Genomic DNA, 20,120 nt, shown 5'->3' with positions numbered 1-20,120 from the left:
GAGGAAGTGGAAAGTCTGAGAATTTTTCTTACCAACTGTCATGTTTTTCTGGTCCTGTGAATCATTGCCAAAGTTTATTTTTGGAGCGTATGAATGACAGAATGAAGTCCCTCCCAGTACCTGTGCAGCTAGGGACTTCTGTGCTCCACTCTCCTGTCTCTGTGCACTTTGTGCTTACTGCCCCCTGGAGGTCAAAGCCTGTATCACAGTTGAAGTGGCAAGTTGAGTTGACTGTGAGGTCACTGGCACTCCTGCTGCACTCTGAGCTCATGTGAGATCGTTTCTCTGGCACGCTGCATCTGATAGCTGTGCATAAATAAACATTTGTGTCAGTGACTGTTTGGAGCTTGAAAACGATTCTGTTTGTTCACTGTGATTCTAAATTCGATTTGCACTGATTTCCTCATTTCAGGGTTGTGCAACATGCTGGAAAGCTGAAGTCAAGTTCAATATGGTGACTTCTCAGATCAAACACCCCTGATTCCACTCTTCACATTTACTACACGTGTTATGACCTTTCTTAGCACATAAGAACACGCTGGCAAAAGAGTTACCTTCACAGTACGGCATTGCCTGGCTCCACTGAGCAGACTTGGTGCAGGTGATCTCTGGCGCCCCCTGAAGGCGGAAGCCTTCATTGCAGCTGAAGCTGCAGGCGTTCCCAAAGCTGACACCATCCCCACTGCAGCTCATGGTCCCGTTCACAGGCTCCTCCAGAGCTGGACATCCAACAGCTGTGATGTAGAATCAGAGACACATGGTTAAGTTCATGAAAGGCACCTTAGACAGACCCAGCTCTGCCTTGCAAATAGCACGTTTTATTAAAAATGAAACTGCCTATAATAATATATTAATAATAAAATGGATTTGTACAGAGCATTTTTTAGAACAAGTTTACTACGTGCTTTAGATGTTAAAGATTTAGATAGCAGCACAGGAAGTATCAGGGTCAACACCTTGTCAATGTAAAGTGCACAGTGCAAAGTGTACAGTGTAAAGTGCACAGTATAAAGTGCACAGTGTACAGTGTACAGTGGACTTTCAAGGTATCCACTCGTGACCTCCCCTTACCTTCACAGGTGGGCACTGAGTTGTTCCAGTGCCCAGTGGCACTGCACACCAGCTCTCTGGAGCCCCTTAGCGTGTACCCTTCCTCGCAGGTGAACCCACAGGAGGACTGGTAACTGAAGTGTCCCAGTGGATTCTCACACCTCATGGTACCCTGGGCCGGGGCAGTCAGCTCAGAACACTGGACAACTGCCTCAGCAGGGGCAAGTAGCAAAACAGTGTGTGGGTGAATCGAAGCAAAGCAGGACATGGTCTGTTTTTGTTTGGTTTGGACTATGGCAGAATTAAAGGTGCTCACCTTCACAAGTGGGCGCTGGATTAGACCAGGTCTTGGAAGCTTTGCACTGTGTTGTCGGTGAGCCAGCTATCTGGTACCCCTCACTGCAGGAGTACCGGCATTGAGAGTCGTACGCAAACTGTCCATTAGGGTGGAAGCAGTTGACGCTGCCACTCTGAGGAACAGAGATCTCCTCCGCCTTGCACTGGAGAACTGCAGAGGAGAAATAAACACATTGGTGATTGGTGGTAGGAGATCAGCGTTCACAGAACCTGCCCACGACATCACAGGCGAGAAGAAACATGTTGGAACAAAGCTCTCGGCCACGTGCTGCTAAATAAAAGTGTCAGCGTAGGTGGCTAACAGAGGTGGCTTTGGTCAAAAGCGTTGGCTAAACGCGGAGATCTCCTGACACTGCTCCGGCTGAGGATGCTTACCGTGCTCACACTTTTCGCCGAAGAATCCTTCAAAACATTTGCAGCTGTGATTGTTGATGGTCTCCACACATTCACCGTGCGGGCCGCAGGAGTCGTCCTGACAGGACGCTAAAGGACAGAGAAACCGGTCAGTGCCACTCGCTCTCCATTGGCCACTGCCTTCTTGTTATACACAATCAATGCACAGATCATAGACTGAAGAATATGCTGGGATATGGTATAATACCACAGAGACTAAGTGACATTGCTGTAGCATTTTGAGCACCTACCTGTGTAGCACAGAGCAGTCTTTATCTTGGCACAGGCTTCATCATTCCACTTGCCTGCATCCTTGTCTCTCTTGATGTAGATCTCCACACAGTCCTGCTCTTGGCCTACGTTATTGGGCTCTCTCTCTGCCCAGTTCTCAGCAGTCGCCGTCAGTGGCTTGTTGGTCCCCACCCAGGTCCAGGTGCCATTGGTCTTGCGGATGCCAATCCAGTAGTGTCCATGCACCTTGGGAAGGATGTTGTTGAGGTGCGCGATCTCCTCATGGTTCTGGATGGCCACCATGTTTGTGTAGTATTGCTTGCACCAAGCCTCAGCCTGGTTCCAGCTCATCCCGTAGTTGGAGTAATGGTAGGACCAGCCCTGTGTTAGCTTCCACTGAGACAGCACTGTGGTAGGAATCAAAGACAAGGGCTCACCAAGGCTCCAGAACACCAAGGCTTTCTAATACACATGCTGGGAATATTCAGATTAGACTACACCGAACACCATTATTTATAATACACATGCTGGGAATATTCAGGTTAGACTACATAGAACACCATCATTTGTAATACACATGCTGGGAATATTCAGATTACACTACACAGAACATCATTTCAACTACACATGCTGGGAATATTCAGATTACACTACACAGAACATCATCATTTGTAATACACATCCTGGGAATTTTCAGATTAGATTTCAGCATTCAGTAAAACATTTTTCTTACTTGAAAAGAAAAAGATGTGGGAGAAAAAACCCCATGGGGTCTTCAAGCTTTTTGTCCTGGCAAAGTCCTGTAAAAAAAAAAGAGTCCTGTAAAACACTTTCAAGGCTTTTAAAAGATCAGCTATTGACATTCAAATACTAACATATTACCAGTCCATAAGACACAAATATTGCAAATAACTAGCAAAATGGATAATGTCACCCCAACTGGATTCCTTGTGCTCACCATTGTAAGTGACTGTCTGGGAGTAAGCCTTTAGCTGTGCTCTGTGTCTGTTATCAGAGATGTGTGATGTTCTGCGTCCAGGGCTGTTGGACACTGTTTTTATATACTCAATCTACAGTCCGGCATCTGACCACTTTTCCCAGAATCTGAGATGACGCTGAAATCGAGAGCTATGGAAATCCTTCCCCTGGAATTACCCTCCCCAGACGCCAATCCTTTCATTCCTGCGCTGTCCTGTGGGGTCGGTGAGGAAGGAAGAGGGGTCATTAACACCAGGAAACTTTCCTTTTTCTCATGCGATCTGCATGCCCAACATGTTCTTCTCTTCTATCTATACAATACATATTTTGTAAATGGAATGTATTGGTCTTATTTAATAATTTACCAACAGATTTTTTGTTCCATTTATTATTGTTATTAATAATTAATGAATAAATCAATCAATCAATCAATCAATTAATTAATTAATACTCTATGAAAACAATAGCTCAGAAAACAAATTTCCACAGAACTTAAAAAAATGATACACCTCTGAATTCTAATTTTTTCAGGTACATTGTGGAGGTCCCTATGAAGAAATTTAGCAAGACTGGGATATGACGCACTGTCATTAACCTCAGTGTAGACCCCACGCCCCGTATAAGAGCCCAACCCCTCCTATAGACCCCACGCCCCGTATAAGAGCCCAACCCCTCCTATAGACCCCACGCCCCGTATAAGAGCCCAACCTCTCCTATAGACCCCACGCCCCGTATAAGAGCCCAACGTCTCCTATAGACCCCATGCCCCGTATAAGAGCCCAACCCCTCCTATAGACCCTACGCCCCGTATAACAGCCCAGCCCTTCCTATAGCCCCCACGCCCCGTATAAGAGCCCAGTCCCTCCTATAGCCCCCACACCCCGTATAAGAGCCCAACCTTTCCTATAGCCCCCACGCCCCGTATAAGAGCCCAACCCCTCCTATAGACCCCATGCCCCGTATAAGAGCCCAACCTTTCCTATAGCCCCCACGCCCCGTATAAGAGCCCAGTCCCTCCTATAGCCCCCACGCCCCGTATAAGAGCCCAACCCCTCCTATAGACCTCACACCCCATATAAGAGCCCAACCCCTCCTATAGACCCCACGCCCCGTATAAGAGCCCAACCCCTCCTATAGCCCCCACGCCCCGTATAAGAGCCCAGTCCCTCCTATAGCCCCCATGCCCCGTATAAGAGCCCAGTCCCTTCTATAGCCTCCACGCCCCGTATAACAGCCCAACCCCTGCTATAGCCCCCATGCCCCGTATAAGAGCCCAACCCTTCCTATAGCCCCCATGCCCCGTATAAGAGCCCAGTCCCTTCTATAGCCCCCACGCCCCGTATAAGAGCCCAACCCCTCCTATAGCCCCCACGCCCCGTATAAGAGCCCAACCCCTGCTATAGCCCCCACGCCCCGTATAAGAGCTCAACCCCTCCTATAGACCCCACGCCCCGTATAAGAGCCCAACCCCTGCTATAGCCCCCATGCCCCGTATAAGAGCTCAACCCCTCCTATAGACCCCACGTCTCATATAAGAGCCCAACCCCAGCTATAGACCCCATGCCCCGTATAAGAGCCCAACCCCTCCTATAGCCCCCACGCCCCGTATAAGAGCCCAACCCCTCCTATAGCCCCCACGCCTCGTATAAGAGCCCAACCCCTGCTATAGCCCCCATGTGCTGACTGATATTGCGTTAGCCCCCCAAAGCCCCTGCAGTGTCATTATATTGTTTTTAAAATCTGTTTCACTCTAACAGAGGAAACCTTCTCCTGCGTGTGTATTGTGTGCTGCAGTGAACAGGATGCTATAACTGAAGTTCGGGTAATGGTGGTGACCGCAGTGAGGAACACAGGAGTGTCCTGTAGCAGCCTACTTAGTTATCGTACATTAGTCTGCTGGTTCTAGTATCTGTTAAACTGACTTTGTACTCTTGGCAATTTTACATTCCACTTTATGAACTTTTTAAGGGCAAAATTAGGTTAAACATTATTGTATTTTGATACAGTAAAAAAAGATATATAAAAATAAAACAGGGTCTACAAACACTGCAAATATGTTTTAAAATCTTCACTTTAGATAGAGATATTAAATTGAATTTATTGCATACTGTCTTCACCACAATATGATGTTTTTCTCTTCTGGAATATTAAAGAAAAGCCAGTGCTGGTTGCAATATGTTACAGCCTATTACCAAGCCTGTTAGCTTATTTTAAGTGTCAAAGAAAGCATTTCAACACTCACAAAACACCATTGATAGCTATACACGTGCCATAACACCATCGATAGCTATACACGTGCCAAAACATCATCGATAGCTATACATGTGCCAAAACAACATCGATAGCTATACTTGTGCCATAACACCATAGATAGCTATACACGTGCCATAACACCATAGATAGCTATACATGTGCCATAACACCATAGATAGCTATACACGTGCCATAACACCATAGATAGCTATACACGTGCCATAACACCATAGATAGCTATACACGTGCCATAACACCATAGATAGCTATACACGTGCCAAAACACCATAGATAGCTATACACGTGCCAAAACACCATCGATAACTATACACGTGCCATAACACCATCGATAGCTATACACGTGCCATAACACCATCGATAGCTATACAAGTGCCATAACACCATCGATAGCTATACACGTGCCAAAACACCATAGATAGCTATACACGTGCCATAACACCACAGATAGCTATACACGTGCCAAAACACCATAGATAGCTATACACGTGCCATAACACCATAGATAGCTATACACGTGCCAAAACACCATAGATAGCTATACACGTGCCATAACACCATAGATAGCTATACACGTGCCATAACACCATAGATAGCTATACACGTGCCATAACACCATAGATAGCTATACATGTGCCATATGGCAGTGCACACCCATCAAACATTTATGGTAAGAAGCTAACGATGTTTTTCACACTCTCTGACTATCCGTCTGCCCTCATCAACAGCACTGTGTCTGCTTGGAGACACAACAGGCACATCAGTGGACAGACAAAGAAAACCTCCATAGCACCACTTACAGCACTAACCATCTCCAAGAACACTATTCAGAAAACCATTACCCTTACTGGAAAATCATCATTGAAAAACTATCTGCATCTACTCACTTTGACTCTGTACCCCTCTTATCAATTATCTACAACAGTGATTATTTCACTAATACCAGAAGCACAAGGAAAAGCAAACACTCTAAGATCTGGGCCCCAGTATCTCACCACTCACATGGTTTATACTACCAACTAATGTCCCCCTGTGCAACTGCAATATTAAGCAGTGTTTCCATAATTGTAATATCTAACTCCTATACTATACATCTAATTCCTTATGCTACAAACTGTATTATATGTTTAATGGCTCTCTAGTGTAATCCAGGCCTGCTGCTTTAAGTAGGAGGAGCGCGGACCGAAATAGCCACAGCGCGCCTGGAGAGGAAGATGACCGACAGTCTGAATAAAATCTCCGACGTCGCGGTTGATCCCGATGGGGAGTTCAAGTACATTTTAGTGAGGGTGAAGGTTAAAGGTGGCACAGACCACAAAGACGTAGTCCGGGGCACGCGGAGTGCCAAGTACCACAGTAAGTTGCCCGTGCCGAGGAGGCGGCTGCCGCACGCGCCGGACAGGGCAGGGCTGCTGCCTAATCATATCTGCGACTTCAGCTGTTTGATCAGGATCACGATCTGCTAGATGACGTTTATGCTGGTTACCCGCTTGTATATGAAACACCCTTTTTACGGGGTAATAGTGATTTTGCGGGTACGCTGTAATCCCCCGGGACTCCCCCCTGACTCTGGAGCTGTCTGGGGTGGTTAATCATGAACCATTTCTCCCATTTCAGATCAGATTTTTGAGAAAGTCAGCCCTGCTGTGGAGAGTCTGGGTCTGGAGTGTACATGTCTGGGAGGCGGTAAAATGGAGCACAACAGTAAAGAGAAGAAACTGCGAGTGTTTGGAGAATCGACGGTAGCTAAAGATTTACTTTTCAACGTTACAGTGTATGTAACAGAGAATAACCTGAACAATGCTGTTCTTAATTCACTGAAAATCTCATAAGCAGACGTCTAGCCATTAGGTCAGTGCATGGTGTGAGTCTACAGTTCCACAACTTAATGTAGAAGGCTTTCCCACAAACAAAGAAAAACATGTTCTTGTGTGTTTTTAGGGTTATGGAAAGGCTGACCATGCCGTGACAGTGGAAAAGCTAAAAGCTGTTTTCAAAGACTATGAGATCACTATGGAATAAGAGAAAAGGCATTTGTGTGAAAATGCCCTCATTACATTAGATTTCCCTAACTTCATACCTAATGTTTGAGTTTCACTGGAAGATATGTGCCTTATCTTACAAAATTATGATAAACTAAATTATTACTCCAATAAATTATCAGTGCTTTTCACTTGTATGTATGTATTATTGTGGGTCTCTATTCAGTTTTTATAAAATGACCTCTAATTTTAACCATGTGAGGCTCCATATGGAGGGAGTGTGTGATGTGTCAAGTCAAATGTATTTATATAGTGCTTTTTACAACAGATATTGTCACAAAGCAGGTTTACAAATGTCCAAGTCCAAGCCCCCAGTGAGCAAGCCAAGGGTGACAGTGGTAAAGAAAAACTCCTTAGAGCATGAGGAAGAAAGCTTGAGAGGAACCAAGACTCAACGGGGGGCCGTCCTCCCCTGGCTGACAGTGGACACCACAATAGTAACAGTATGGAACCGCAGGCATGAGGGCACCCTGGAACATCAGCACTCCGCTGCAAACTCCAGGGACAAAAGAGAGGTGAAGTGAAACCATCACATCCCAGTTTACCAGAACTCTCAGTGCCCACGGACCTCCAGATCTACACCTTTACCTAAGATGGGAAGTAGTTAATAAAATGCCCGAGAGGTTACAGAGTACAGAGAGGTTTTCACCTAGCCTTAAATACTAAGACTGTGTGTGAGTCTTGAACATTTACAGGAAGGTTATTCCACAGTGTGGGAGTTTTATAGGAAAAGGCTCTGCCCCCTGAAGTAGATTTTCTTATTCTTGGTACTAGATAAAAGCTGCACCTTTTGATCTAATCAGACGTGGTGAGTCATAATGCACCAGGAGTTCTCTAAGATACTGTGGGGCAAGACCATTCAGTGCTCTATAATCTACACGAAATTATACTGGGAGCCAATGTAAAGTAGCTAAGATAGGAGTGATGTGATCAAACTTTCCACTTCTAGTAAGAACTCTGGCTGCTGCGTTTTAAATTAGCTGGAGCTTGTTTAGGCACTTAATGGTACAGCCAGATAGTAAGACATTACAGTAGTCCAATCTGGAAGTGGTAAATGCATGGACTAGCTTTTCTGCATCATGTGAGGAGAGTATGTTCCTAATCCTTGAAATGTTCCTGAGGTGGAGAAAGGTATTCCTAGGAATCTATCCTGGATGAACTAGGTCTGTGATAAGACTGTGTCTTATGTTACAGGAAAGGAGAGCAGCGCTCTCCCTGCTAGGATGGACACCATCCCACCCTCAAAGGCCAGGCTTGTCCTTACATGTGTTCCGATTATCTATAAACCCCACATTGTTTTGTCAGCACCACTTGGACAGCCAGCAGTTCAGCGAAGATAACCGGCTGTATGTTATAGCGCTGGGCTGCATTGAGATGGGACCACAGCGTACTACAGCATTGGACATGGCCTTTGCTAACTGACAAATTTAATATAAGGGCTTTTCCTAAACAGACAAAATCATTACAGACTAGACATCATAATCTATTCATTAAAATCTATACATCATAAAATATAAATTCTACACTATATATTATAATCTGTATTTTATATAATCTACATTATGAACTATGCATTATAATCTATACATTGTAAACTACATTTCTAATCTGTAAATGATAGACTACACATAAAATATAATGATAATCTAATATACAATATACATTATAGACAGTATGAACTATACTTTGTGCAATATATTCTATACATTAAAGACTATACATTATAATATTGTTTAAGAATAAATACTCCTAGTTTCTTACTGTAATAGTTTACTGTAAATTTTACAGGGGTCCTCTGTCTAAGTGCTATTTCGGTTTTGACCATGTTTGACCTCTTTTGACATTTTAACAATGCGTGATGAAATCCCTACCGGATATCCAGCAGTTCAGTGTAAGTGTGGATTAAGTGCTCTGAGAAATATATCCTGTCTCCTTTAAAGAATGTGTCTGTCTGTTTCAGGGCTGTAATTAGAAGAACTGTGGCATGGTTGGTTTGTTGTATCTTAAACTTGAACAAACATTTGTCAGTACTAGTACTGTGTGTCAGGTGATATGCTTTTGACTATAACATCTGTCTGTGGTTGTGTTTATTAACAATCACTATAACACTTTCACTAAAAGGTGAATCCATTGTAATGTTTTATGTGCAAGATTTTGTTAATAGGCATTTGCTCAGTGTCAGTAGTCTGTTAATCTTCCAAACTGCAGTTCTGAAACTGGCATCGCTATGGCACTTTTAATCAGATATGGAGACATTTAATGGAGTTTTTCTTCCTCTCACATTTTTTCCATGATTTGAGACTTCTGGGAACAATAGAACTCAGTTCCTATGGGTGATATCAGCTTTCCTGTAGGCAATTTATCTTCTTTCCCCTGTTATTAAAACACCATTTAAAAAAAGTTCAGAAATGAATGTGTGTTCAGTAAATTATACACTAAAGACCAAAATTGCAACAGATTAGAGTTTCAGACAGGTTTGAAACACGGTCAGTGCTCAATTCTGGATTACTCATGCAGTTAAGACAACACCCTGCAAAACTTCAACAGAAAACTTTTCTACAAGTATTAGGAGATCTCCGTTACACTGAAATCTGAAAGTGAAGGACTGATTGATGTTTCAGTGTGCAGAATTAATATGCAATTTTTTAGATAATCAGGTATTTCCTGTAGATGAGACTAATTTTTAGCAACTCCCTATTCTTCAAGAAAGTCTTTTTAATATGGCCAAGGCAGTGACTATTCCGTTAAGCCCAATGATAGTCACAGGAAGCTTTGAAGACTCATTCCAGAATGCAGGAGGAAGCCACAGTTTACATATCTGCACTGGCACCCAGCCAACCTAGGCTTTCACCTACGGGAAAACAGCCGGCTTCCAGACCTCTGTTCAAAAGAAGCTTAATGATCTCTGCATAACACGGAACTGGTGTGATCTGTTAGTATCCTGCAAAATCCAATGATGATTGAGTGTTACATTATGGTTACATTGTTTTCTTGATGTTGCTATGTCCCTCCAGATTACATTGAACTGCAGTAGGGCTATTTCAGGCAAAGATGCAGCCATCCTGGCTAATTTTACAAAATTAAAAACAAAAAATGTTAAAGGAAGTTACATTTATATTCTCAAAATTATTTCTATAGATTCATATAGCTTCTAAAATTCTATGAGGGCTAAACATGTTTTTAAATGTGTAAAGCACGGGTGTGTGAAGGAGGGAGCACAGTTGCATGAATCCAGTATTTTACTGGGGAGATTCACTCCTATAAAGGACATCCACGGGTGGGGAGGACAGACAAGTGACTTACGAAAGTGCTTTGTTATTTACTCACAGAACACATCCTAGTACAGTACAGCAGGTCAGAGTCCAAGATACCAATGAACTAGAATACTGTAGAAATACAGGGATGACTGCTGATGACTAGGTGTACAAAACACGTACGAGCTTTCATATCAGTCAACGACAAGTACAATAAGAAACTATATCAACCTATACGTGCAGGACAGCTGGCCGGGCAGACAGACACGTGCTCAGGTCCTGCTGTAGGAGTCTCACCCACGCGCGCTAATGACGTATGTGCGCGGGGGTGAGGGGGGGTGGACGCGCCAAGTTTTGAGCTATACCATTTACCCCCCAGTGAAACGTATTAATAGATGTCATGTCGCAGCACACGATTGTAATAAAATTAAATCGACCTTTCATTTATATATTTTACACTATGCCATGCTACATATAAGGGAGACTTTTAATAGCTTTCGATAAGTTTTAGTTATATAGACCCCCTCACAACAGACAAATGGAATCGTCCGTATTTGGAACATAGGAGGCAAATTCAAAACTGATCCGGTTTTAGCCACACTTTAATATACGTTACTTCAGCGTCTGTCCAAAAAGTAACTTTTTGACATGTTTCACTCTTGATGTAGCTGACTGGTAAATGTAATAGTTTTCGCCAATTGGCTAGACATTAGCGATTGTGAGTCCTAGCTAGCTAGCCTAGCTAACCCAGCTAACCTAGCTATCTTAACTCCGTTAGCTCTGTGAGGTTTGTAATGTTTGAAGGTCGTTGTCGCTTTTTCTGAACCACTCTCCCTCTGACTAAATTCAGGGGTTAGTCACGGCGCTCTTGAAATGTCTCAGGCGGCCCTGCTGGAGGAGGTTGTCCGGTGGAGTCCGGAGACATGTCAACAAGAACTTGGCGTGGTCCTGCCGAAATTAGTCATATCCTGAATCACAGTGGAAACGCTGTTGTTATTTTACTTAAATTATAATGATTTTGACTAACATTTGAGTATTCACGATTTGGGTTAAAGTAATGTGCAGTCTGGACTCCTTAACACTTTACACGCCATGTACGTGAACACTGAGAGCCGGGAGGAGAACCTCAGTACGTTTTGTCTTTAATCGCTCATATTGTGTCATTGTGATAAAATACACCAGTTATTCGTTTGTGTGGCTTTGTGGTCGAATATTTTGAATGTTAAACTGTATAATGGTCGTTGTTGGTTTTTGTTCACAGACGTTTTGCGAATTATCGTAGATATGTTTCTTCCTCATCTCCCTCTGTCCAAAGTGGAAGAATGTTTCTCCAGAGTCCTACCAAAGGTATGAGCTGTGTGAAGACCTGCCTAAAGCATGCCGTAGACATGTCATGATTATCCCTCACCCATGGCAACAGGTGGTGGTGACGTTTACCAGCCTTTTGGAAGAGATCAGCAAGCTGATTGGAGGCCTGGCTAGTCAGAACACAGAGCTGCGAGCCTTCCTCAGAAATATTCTGCAGGTGCAGTATTAATCCCTTAACCCCCGATTTACAAGTATTGTGGGGTATTAGTGGTAGCTCAGTGGTTAAAGTGTTTGACTAGTTATCAGAAGGTTTCCAGTTAACATCCCACCACTGCCAAGTTGCCACTGTTGGGTCCCTGAGCAAGACCCTCAATTACTCAAGTTGTGTTCAGTCATAATTGTAAGTCACTTTGGTGTCAGCTAAATGCCATATTATATGGTTTGTACTGTCTAGATATGTTGCAATCAGCACATTCCTATTGGACATATTGAACCTGTCTCATATGGATCAAACAATGGCATTAGCATTAATTCATGGTGAACAGCAGTAATATGGTATATGGTGGTATATGGTGTGACAATTTTAGTATCTTTAGAATTCACTGCAGAACTCAAGGTGGATGACGATCACATAAGATGTGGACATATTAAAAGAGCATCACACACACACACACACGACTCTGCCTTTGCATTTGGGAAGATGGTGCCAGATTGAGCTGTTAAAGTTTATTTCTGCTGTGCTGGTCTAGATGATGGTGCAGACTTTGGAGATTCTCTCTGCGTGCGTGCGTCATGTGTGCTCCTGTGAGGAGCACGTCTCCCTTGACACCATTCGCTCCTTGCCCCCTTCTGTTCTCCATGTCCTGAAGGACACCTTCCAGCACTGTAAAGTAGGACACACTCGACTTGTACCGCACTGCTCATTATGCACTCATCGTTATGAGCATGCCCCAAATATATGAATCTCATAAATGTATAATATTTAGATTTTCATGAATGCAAATAATGAAATAATCACCTGTCTAAATAGAATTGTTATTGAATCTATGTCAGCTTATCTGTCTTTAGCGATCTGTAGGTAATGTTCTCAACGCTGTCTTAATGACAGCTGTTTGATGAGATCTGGAGCGATGGCGTTATTTTTAAATCATGGTAAGGTATGATGCTGTGTGCAGGAGAGCGAGGTGGTGTACAGTGGGAAACTGTCACTTGTGGGAGACCTGCTGCAGACTCTGTTCAAAAAGGCATATTCCCTGCAGAAGCTCCTCATGGAGGTGCTGGAGCAGTGCAGCCTGGAGAGCAGTGCCTCAGAAGAGGAGGTCGCCCATATCGTCACGGGTGTGTCTGATGAGACGAGAACTCAGGAGAGAGCCATTTGTGACTTTGGAGTGTTCCACTTTTAAGAAGTCGACTTAAGTATTAATACGTGTGGTGAAATGTGATATTTAGGAGTTCAGCGTATTCCCCAGTGGCCAACAGTGATGTTTTTGTTTTAACGTGCAGTGATTCACAGTCTCCTGGACATGTGCTCAGTCATATCCAGCCTGGACATTGCCCTCCATGCCAACACATGGAAATTCATAATCAAGTGAGTAAAACTCAAGTCTTTGTACTTCAGTTTAGTTTGGAACATGTACTGCATTAAATGTCATACTGCCAGACCTCTGCCGTAGGGCTAATTCATACAGAGTGTATATGCCAACTTGATATTTTATGTGTGCAAAACTGCACAATGATATTCAAGTGCTGAATGCTGGCGACAAGAAAGAAAACTACAAGAAGCTTACTCTCTCTTGTGTAGAACAAGTAAGCGGATCACTGTGTCATTAAGCCACCTGACCCAAACGCATCTGTTTGCCTGAATATGGTTCGGGGTTAGGGATAGTTAGCCATCTGTGCTGAGTATGTTTGTAAGCACTGCATACCATGTTCATGTATTATGTTCATGTGGAAGTACGTCTGGTGTGGTTAATGTACATACTCAGAACCCTACAGTGGAGAAGAGGCTTATCACTCCGTGCAATGTTTGCCTGCAGACAGAGCGTGAAGTACCAGTCTCTGGTGGAGGAGCGCTTACGGCACACTGACATCGCTTCCTCTTTGTGCGAGGACCTGCTGGCATCAGTGTGTAGCTCTGTGGAGTTGGCAGAGCAGGTTCAACCATCAGGCGGGCAGGTACAGCACGCTCAGAGGCCAAAGTTCCGCCAGGCTTTGACTTGCCATTACTAAACCACAGACACAAAACTGTAAAGGGTTGTTTAGCTAAAACCACTAACACATAAGCTAGTACTAGTTAGGTCTCATCCTGCCTGTCGCTTATTAGCTTGTCAGAGAGCTTACTGGATATTAAAGGAACACTAAGTCATTTTTCCAATGATTTTTCTTCACATTATGAAGCAACCATTATACTGACACCTAGTGGTCTGGATGTATTGGAGATTATGTATGAAGAGAGATTCTATTTTAAACATGGCTGCTTCCATGTGAGGGACCCACTCTAGGGAGCATAAACTGTAGTTTTGTTTGAAGACTTCAAAGCTATTATGATTCTTCTCTGCACTTTATAGAAATATGTAAAAATAGCAATCATAAATATTGTTTGCTAATTAAAAATTACTTATTGCACCTTTAAACTAGTTGTGCTATAAGCACTAAGGACTGTAATTGAGATCATGGGGATATTAACCAGTTTGGAATTTTCAAGTATTGTGTAAAATCTTTTAATTCTGTGGGTCAAGTATTATATACTGAAGGTATTTGTGTGTGTGTGTGTGTGTGAGTGTGTGTGACGTTTTATGGCCTACTGTGTGTAAGAGGGTTGTATGAGCCTGGAGTGACATCAGAGGCTCACCTGATAGAAACACACCTGGTAGGGGCTGATCAGCTGTTAGAAAACTGAGACCAACAGGTTAAACAGATGCAGCTGATTGGTTGGACTGATGTCCTGTACTCACACTGGCCTTTTTCCAATTCCGTCTCCTGTCCTCTCCTGCATGTGTGAAAGTACACACACACTGTGTGACCATTTTCTGTCCTTTTACACACAGTAACACGTAATTTTTTTCTCTTTCAACTCCCACAAAGGAAATTGTGCACTGCCCAGAATACAGGCTTTTTCAGAAGACCACCAAGATGTGTAGGTTTTTCACCAACACACTAGTGCACTACATAAAGGTACCTGCAGACACACACACACAATTTCACCAGGTTTGAGGAACTTGCCATTATTGTACTAGTGATGTCGTTGCTTTGTTCTTTGGCAGGAGTTTAAACCATTCCTGTCCCAGTCCTGTGGTCATTTCTATCAGCTTTACCTTCAGGTCCTCAGGTAAACCCTGAAAGGGTTAATGCTGCATCATACAGTAGTACTCTATGCTGCGGTTGGATTGCTACACATTGTAAACATGAAATGCACATTAGAAACACTTGCTCTTAATGGGACATGAACACCTGCATTATTTTGACCAAAATTATTTTTATATAAATGTCATGATTTTATTATGTTTATCATAATCTAGAACATTCATTTGAATATCTGAAGACCCATCTGTCTGTGGAGTATTTAAAAGACCACTGACCCTGCTCCTATGTTGCCTAACTAAAACTCCAGTACTTATTGTAGGGTATTGTTTATTGCACTGATGTTGTCTAACAAACTCTAGTACTTGTTTATTACACTGATTGTTGTCTGTTATAGAGTTTATATGTATTTTGTACTTCTAGTGATCAGCATTGATCCCTGTATTCTACAGTATTCTAGTTCATTGGTATCTTGGACTGTAACCTACTGTACTGGCTAGGATATATTCTATGAGGAAATGACAAAGCACATTTGTAGGTCACTCTGGATAACAGCATCTGCTAAATGCTGTAAATGTAAATGTCTAAGAGCATTTTCACATTTGTCCCGAATGCTTGAGTCTGAACCCAGCCTACATGAAATACCCTACAGTCCATTCCTTGCCATCACGAAACTTGAAAAGGGAAGTTACACATTCAAGTTAAAGAAGTCACATTGGTTTATCCATCCCACATGCAGCACCGAGAGTAGATGGCTTCCACACCTACAGCAGACCACACCAGGGTCTGCTTCACGTGAGCTCCATGCTCCCAGTGTCAGAAGGTTCAGAGACCAGCTGTCAGGACCACTCCTGGGGTCCAAAACACCAGAGCAAACAGACTTGGATCTGTAAACATTGCTAGTGTGAAAATGCCTTGGGTTTGTTGAGGATATCTGTAGTGCACTGTGGAAGCATCTGAGTGGTTACAGGGATCATTTGCATATTACAGCCTAGTAGAGTATTGCAAAAGGCAATTTAGTTTCTGGTGCCCACTCTCTCTTTGTGTCTCTGTTTGTGAATATTGCTCATCCTGTCCCTCTGAGACTGATGCTGTCTTGCTCTCTCTAGTAAGTTTCCTCCGTGTCTCTCGGTGCCGGCTCTGCCTCCTGCCTTGCGAGAGGAGCTGAGCGGCGCGGTGTTGGTCTCCATGGATGCCATGCTGAGTCAGCTCCTGTCCCTCGTGCCCTTTGCTGAGTGTGTCCTGGCCCCGGCCGACGGTGAGTTCCCCTCACCTTGCCAGCGGACCTCTGGCTGCGAAAGACATTCCCTCGGTTCTCCGGCTTCCTGAACCCCTCTTTCACCAGGCTTGGGAAATGTAGAGACTGACAGTGAATAATGACTTGTTGAGGTCTCTTGAGAGGCACATTTAATTTGATTCTCCTTCCTCTCAGGGAAAAAACATGTTTATCTTGTGTGTGTGAAAGAGAAACAGATTTGAGAAGACTGATGTCCTGAGTTTATAGCTGTGTGTGCTGAGTGTGTGTTCTGTGCTGTATCAGTTCATTATTGGAACACTGCAGGTCATGTGGGTCATGGACCTCAGTGACATGGCATTTTAACATTTTATGTGAAAAAGACAATGAGGCCATCTGTTATTATTTATTAAGTCGTTTGTTATTATGATAATACATAATGGATTTTTAAACTGCCAGAGCATGTGTAGTTCAGGGCAGGGTGACCCTGCTCTTTACAGTGTAATCTATCTGAGGCTGATCTTGGTTGCTTTGTCCTGGGACACATTAGAGAGTCAGATTTGAGCTGGGCTGTGTTGCAAGCAATGCCATTCGTTCCCTATGGAGCTACACCAACGAAACCCAGAACGTTTTACTGTTTGGCTCAGATGATGCGTTTCCCAGTACTATCTCAGGTCAGGATTGGGACGTAGTGGCTTTTTGTGTTAGTGGTGTACGGATTAGACTGGGCTAATGTGGAAGCACCCGGAGGTGTTATTGCAGGGCCCAGCCTGTAACTTTAGAGGTTAGTTTGTCTTTAAGGAGTGTGACTGCCTATAAAAGCTTGAACCTTATCTGTTGTTCTGGCGCATTCAGGTGTGTCTGCATCAGACAAGGGCATTAGCCAGGACTTCACCAGTCTGTGAAGGGTTATGAGGGCATCTCCAACAGTTCCAAATTTACCACGCAGAACCTTCAAGACCAGTAATCTCAGGAGTGGGATTACCAATCCAATATCACACTGTCTAATGCTTAAACAAATCCAAGAGCTACTTCACAGGCTATAGAGGCCTCTGTAAGGTTCTCATGTGGGAAACCTTCAGTCACAACGATGGACTTCACTTTATGCCAGAATATTCTACAGATGAGCTGAAATTGGGTCCTGTAACAGGACTGCAGTCCCTGACACACCAGCGAGATCAGGATGGCTAACGGAGAAAGCAAGAATCAAGGTGTTGTGGATTTGACTTGGCTATTCCATCTCAGCCCCACTGAGAGGCTGTGGTGAGGCTTTAAGAGACGTGTGCATAAACACATTCCCACAAACCTCACTGAACTGAAACAGTGTTTAAAAAGGCGTGGGACAGTTTCTGCAGCACAGAATGAGAGCCTGAAATTCAGCCAGAAAATGTTTACTTACTGAATTATACACTTATTCTTTCCCTCTTGGTATCTGAATGTTCTGAAATGGTGTGGGTTTTTTTTTTTTGTGTTTGTTTTTTTTTTGGTCATGACCTGAGGTTGTTTGTAGAATTGTAGAAGTTGGTCACACAATCACACAATTGTTATTTGCATCCTGATAAATACATACACAGAATTGAAGAAAAGTGGACTTTTTCCACGACTAAACCCTCTGGTGTCAGTGTGTATAAATGTGCTGATATTGTGCCCTGTCTCAGTAGTGTCCTAACCCTGAAGGGTGTGTTGTGTTTAGTGTGTAGTGCGCCACTCACTCTGCCCCGCTGCCTGCTGCTGTTGAACGTGCTGGGGAAGCTGTCCTCCCTACCAGAGGAGGCGCTGCGTCTCTGGTGTGACGCCAGTCAGCTCTCTGAGGAAACGCCCAGGTGTGCTGTCTAAAACCGTCATGTTTTTGTTTGTTTGGCAAAGAGTCTTTACAGTCGCTTTCTTTTCAGGGAGGGGGCACGTGGAGGCCACGCCCCTTTCAGATTGGTAACAGTAGAGCACCAGGAGGGAGACGTGCACGTGTGGGAGATCGAGGTCCTCTTCCTTCGTCCGCTCACGTTCATCTTTGTTTTCTTCTGTTCTCGGCATGTTCTGCAGGCTCTCCGTGTTTGAGGCTACGTTTCTGAGCTTTCGCCAGTGCCGTGTGGAGCGGGCACTGCCCGTCTGGTTGCCGGCAGTGATGCTGCACGGGCAGGCACAGGGCAAGGTCAGCCTGCACCAGCACGTGTGTGTGCACCTGTGCGCCTGCATCGCAGCGCTGCCCGCTCAACACTTCCCCCTGCTGGTCAGTACCCTGCGCCGCATGCTTACCGTCCTGTTCTGTTGGCAGTAATGGACATCCAAGGCCAGGTTTCCCAGTTCAGACCTCAGTCAGCATCTGTTTTATTGAAGCTCCCATCACACCTGGGCCAGTTAAGATACCCAGTCATACCCAAGGCTTTGATTACCTGTCTGGTGTCTGAGCTGGTGGTCTTTTGAGGACTGCAATGCTGAATTTTGTTACAGCATCTGTGTTCCAGCTGTGTTGTAGCTGAGGAGATGGAAACCTGTGAGTCTTTAGATTAAAACATTAAGGTTGCTCCTCTCACTCTCTCTCCCTCCCTCTTTCTCTGTGTATTTCTTTCTCTCTCTCTCTCTCTCTCCCTTCATCAGGAGCGGGCCCTGGTTGTCTCTCTACTACAGTCTGATACCCAGACGGCGGTTTTGGCCTCAGATGTCTGGTGCTTCCTGGCTCGGTGAGTGTGTGTAAATGTCACAGCACTGACAGCACTGTTTCCCCATCACTCTCACTTTGGAGCAAACAAACAGGACCAAAGGGACTTCCCATGCTTTTATGAGACATCTTTACTTTCTGTTGTTAACTTAAAAGTAGTGATAACAGACAGCAGGCTGGCTCATTCAGGAAAATTCCATTCTGAATAATACTGGAGTTTAGACCAAGAAAAACAGTGTTGTGTTTAAACAGCAGGTCAGCAGGCCAACACACGGTAGCTGTAGTGTGTTGTAAATTGGTATGATTACTGAGTTTAGGGCAGTCACCAACACTTCATCTGGAGAGCAGGTTAACTGAAAGGTTCAAATGAATCACTTTAGTCATCTTTAGAATCCCAACCAGTAGGTTGTGGTTAATCTTGAAGTGGAACTTCAAGTGGTTTCCCCAGTAGCCTGTGCTCCACACACAGTCAACAAATAATATAATTTGCGTGTGTGCGTGCGCGCGCGTGGGTGTGTGCGTGCGGTGTGTCTGCGTGCGTGTCTGCGTGCGTGTGCGCGCGTGGGTGTATGCGGTGTGTGCGCGCGTGGGTGTATGTGGTGTGTGCGTGCGTGTCTGTGCGCGCGTGGGTGTATGCGCGTGTGCGTGCGTGTCTGTGGGTGTATGCGGTGTGTGCGCGTGTGCGTGCGTGTCTGTGCGCGCGTGGGTGTGTGCGTGTGTGTGCGCGCGTGGGTGTATGCGGTGTGTGCGTGCGTGTCTGTGCGTGCGTGCGCGTGGGTGTGTGAGCTAAATCACCTTCCAGGGGTTTGCTCTTTTTTTTTAAAAACTAGAGCAAGATGCTGAGTTAATGGCGTGCTTGTTCTCTGTTTTCTCTTTCTTGTCCACAGATATGGCATGGCTGAGCTGTGTTTTCACCATGTCTTCCTCACTGCTCACCTGGTGAGTTGGGGGATGTGACCTTTGTGTCCATGCTCTTGGTTGTTTGTGGGAATCTGATATGGGTGAACTCACTTATGCTAACAGTCCAACCGCTGGACACCTGTCTC

General features: G+C 44.3%; 3 protein-coding genes and 1 long non-coding RNA gene across 7 annotated transcripts in view; 3 read left to right on the top strand and 1 right to left on the bottom strand.

Moving 5' to 3' along the window:
• The window catches only part of sele (selectin E), a 4,421-nt gene extending 1,340 nt beyond the window's left edge, over positions 1-3,081 (bottom strand). The window contains exons 1-8 of the mRNA XM_027022468.2: positions 2,990-3,081; positions 2,765-2,831; positions 2,052-2,438; positions 1,783-1,890; positions 1,367-1,558; positions 1,072-1,257; positions 555-734; positions 121-306 (exon numbers count right to left, since the gene is read on the bottom strand). Of these exons, the coding sequence (XP_026878269.1) occupies positions 121-306; positions 555-734; positions 1,072-1,257; positions 1,367-1,558; positions 1,783-1,890; positions 2,052-2,438; positions 2,765-2,831; positions 2,990-2,992 (1,309 nt within the window). The 5' untranslated portion in view covers positions 2,993-3,081. The remainder of the gene's footprint in view (positions 1-120; positions 307-554; positions 735-1,071; positions 1,258-1,366; positions 1,559-1,782; positions 1,891-2,051; positions 2,439-2,764; positions 2,832-2,989) is intronic.
• Positions 3,082-6,477: 3,396 nt separating this feature from the next.
• On the top strand, positions 6,478-7,459 carry si:dkey-51e6.1 (uncharacterized protein LOC558617 homolog). The gene is made up of 3 exons (XM_027022469.2): positions 6,478-6,636; positions 6,898-7,022; positions 7,222-7,459. Exons 1-3 carry the CDS (start codon positions 6,495-6,497, stop codon positions 7,300-7,302), a joined length of 348 nt encoding a protein of 115 aa, XP_026878270.1. The 5' UTR covers positions 6,478-6,494; the 3' UTR covers positions 7,303-7,459.
• Positions 7,460-7,644: 185 nt separating this feature from the next.
• LOC113585142 lies at positions 7,645-9,261 on the top strand. Its single transcript, XR_003411476.2, has 2 exons — positions 7,645-7,837; positions 8,517-9,261. It is a non-coding gene; the product is annotated as an uncharacterized LOC113585142 (long non-coding RNA).
• A 1,864-nt stretch (positions 9,262-11,125) lies between these two features.
• The window catches only part of c3h1orf112 (chromosome 3 C1orf112 homolog), a 14,584-nt gene continuing 5,589 nt past the window's right edge, over positions 11,126-20,120 (top strand). For 3 of the 4 annotated variants that reach the window (XM_027022452.2, XM_027022453.2, XM_027022451.2), the window contains exons 1-16: positions 11,135-11,251; positions 11,427-11,539; positions 11,666-11,705; positions 11,838-11,923; positions 11,997-12,101; positions 12,634-12,774; positions 13,060-13,222; positions 13,388-13,472; positions 13,921-14,059; positions 14,969-15,058; positions 15,148-15,212; positions 16,294-16,442; positions 18,112-18,241; positions 18,459-18,645; positions 19,014-19,096; positions 19,962-20,013. In XM_027022452.2, coding sequence (XP_026878253.2) covers positions 11,450-11,539; positions 11,666-11,705; positions 11,838-11,923; positions 11,997-12,101; positions 12,634-12,774; positions 13,060-13,222; positions 13,388-13,472; positions 13,921-14,059; positions 14,969-15,058; positions 15,148-15,212; positions 16,294-16,442; positions 18,112-18,241; positions 18,459-18,645; positions 19,014-19,096; positions 19,962-20,013 — 1,605 coding nt within the window. In that variant the 5' untranslated portion in view covers positions 11,135-11,251; positions 11,427-11,449. Of the gene's footprint in view, positions 11,252-11,426; positions 11,540-11,665; positions 11,706-11,837; positions 11,924-11,996; positions 12,102-12,633; positions 12,775-13,059; positions 13,223-13,387; positions 13,473-13,920; positions 14,060-14,968; positions 15,059-15,147; positions 15,213-16,293; positions 16,443-18,111; positions 18,242-18,458; positions 18,646-19,013; positions 19,097-19,961; positions 20,014-20,120 lie in introns of all 4 variants that reach the window. The other variant, XM_035524484.1, reaches the window with a different exon arrangement.

This window comes from Electrophorus electricus, chromosome 3, assembly GCF_013358815.1.
Source record: "Electrophorus electricus isolate fEleEle1 chromosome 3, fEleEle1.pri, whole genome shotgun sequence".
In the NCBI taxonomy this organism is placed as follows: Eukaryota; Metazoa; Chordata; class Actinopteri; order Gymnotiformes; family Gymnotidae; genus Electrophorus; species Electrophorus electricus.
Note: the sequence above shows the minus strand (reverse complement) of the source record. Positions and strands in the feature narration are given on the sequence as shown.

What these genes read in the sequence shown, in the direction of transcription:
- si:dkey-51e6.1 (XM_027022469.2), top strand. Translation starts at nt 6,495, where the DNA reads ATGACCGACAGTCTGAATAAAATCTCCGACGTCGCGGTTGATCCCGAT. An exon ending in GCGGAGTGCCAAGTACCACA is followed by an intron (nt 6,637 to 6,897) that starts GTAAGTTGCCCG and finishes CTCCCATTTCAG; the next exon opens with ATCAGATTTTTGAGAAAGTC. An exon ending in GAGTGTTTGGAGAATCGACG is followed by an intron (nt 7,023 to 7,221) that starts GTAGCTAAAGAT and finishes GTGTGTTTTTAG; the next exon opens with GGTTATGGAAAGGCTGACCA.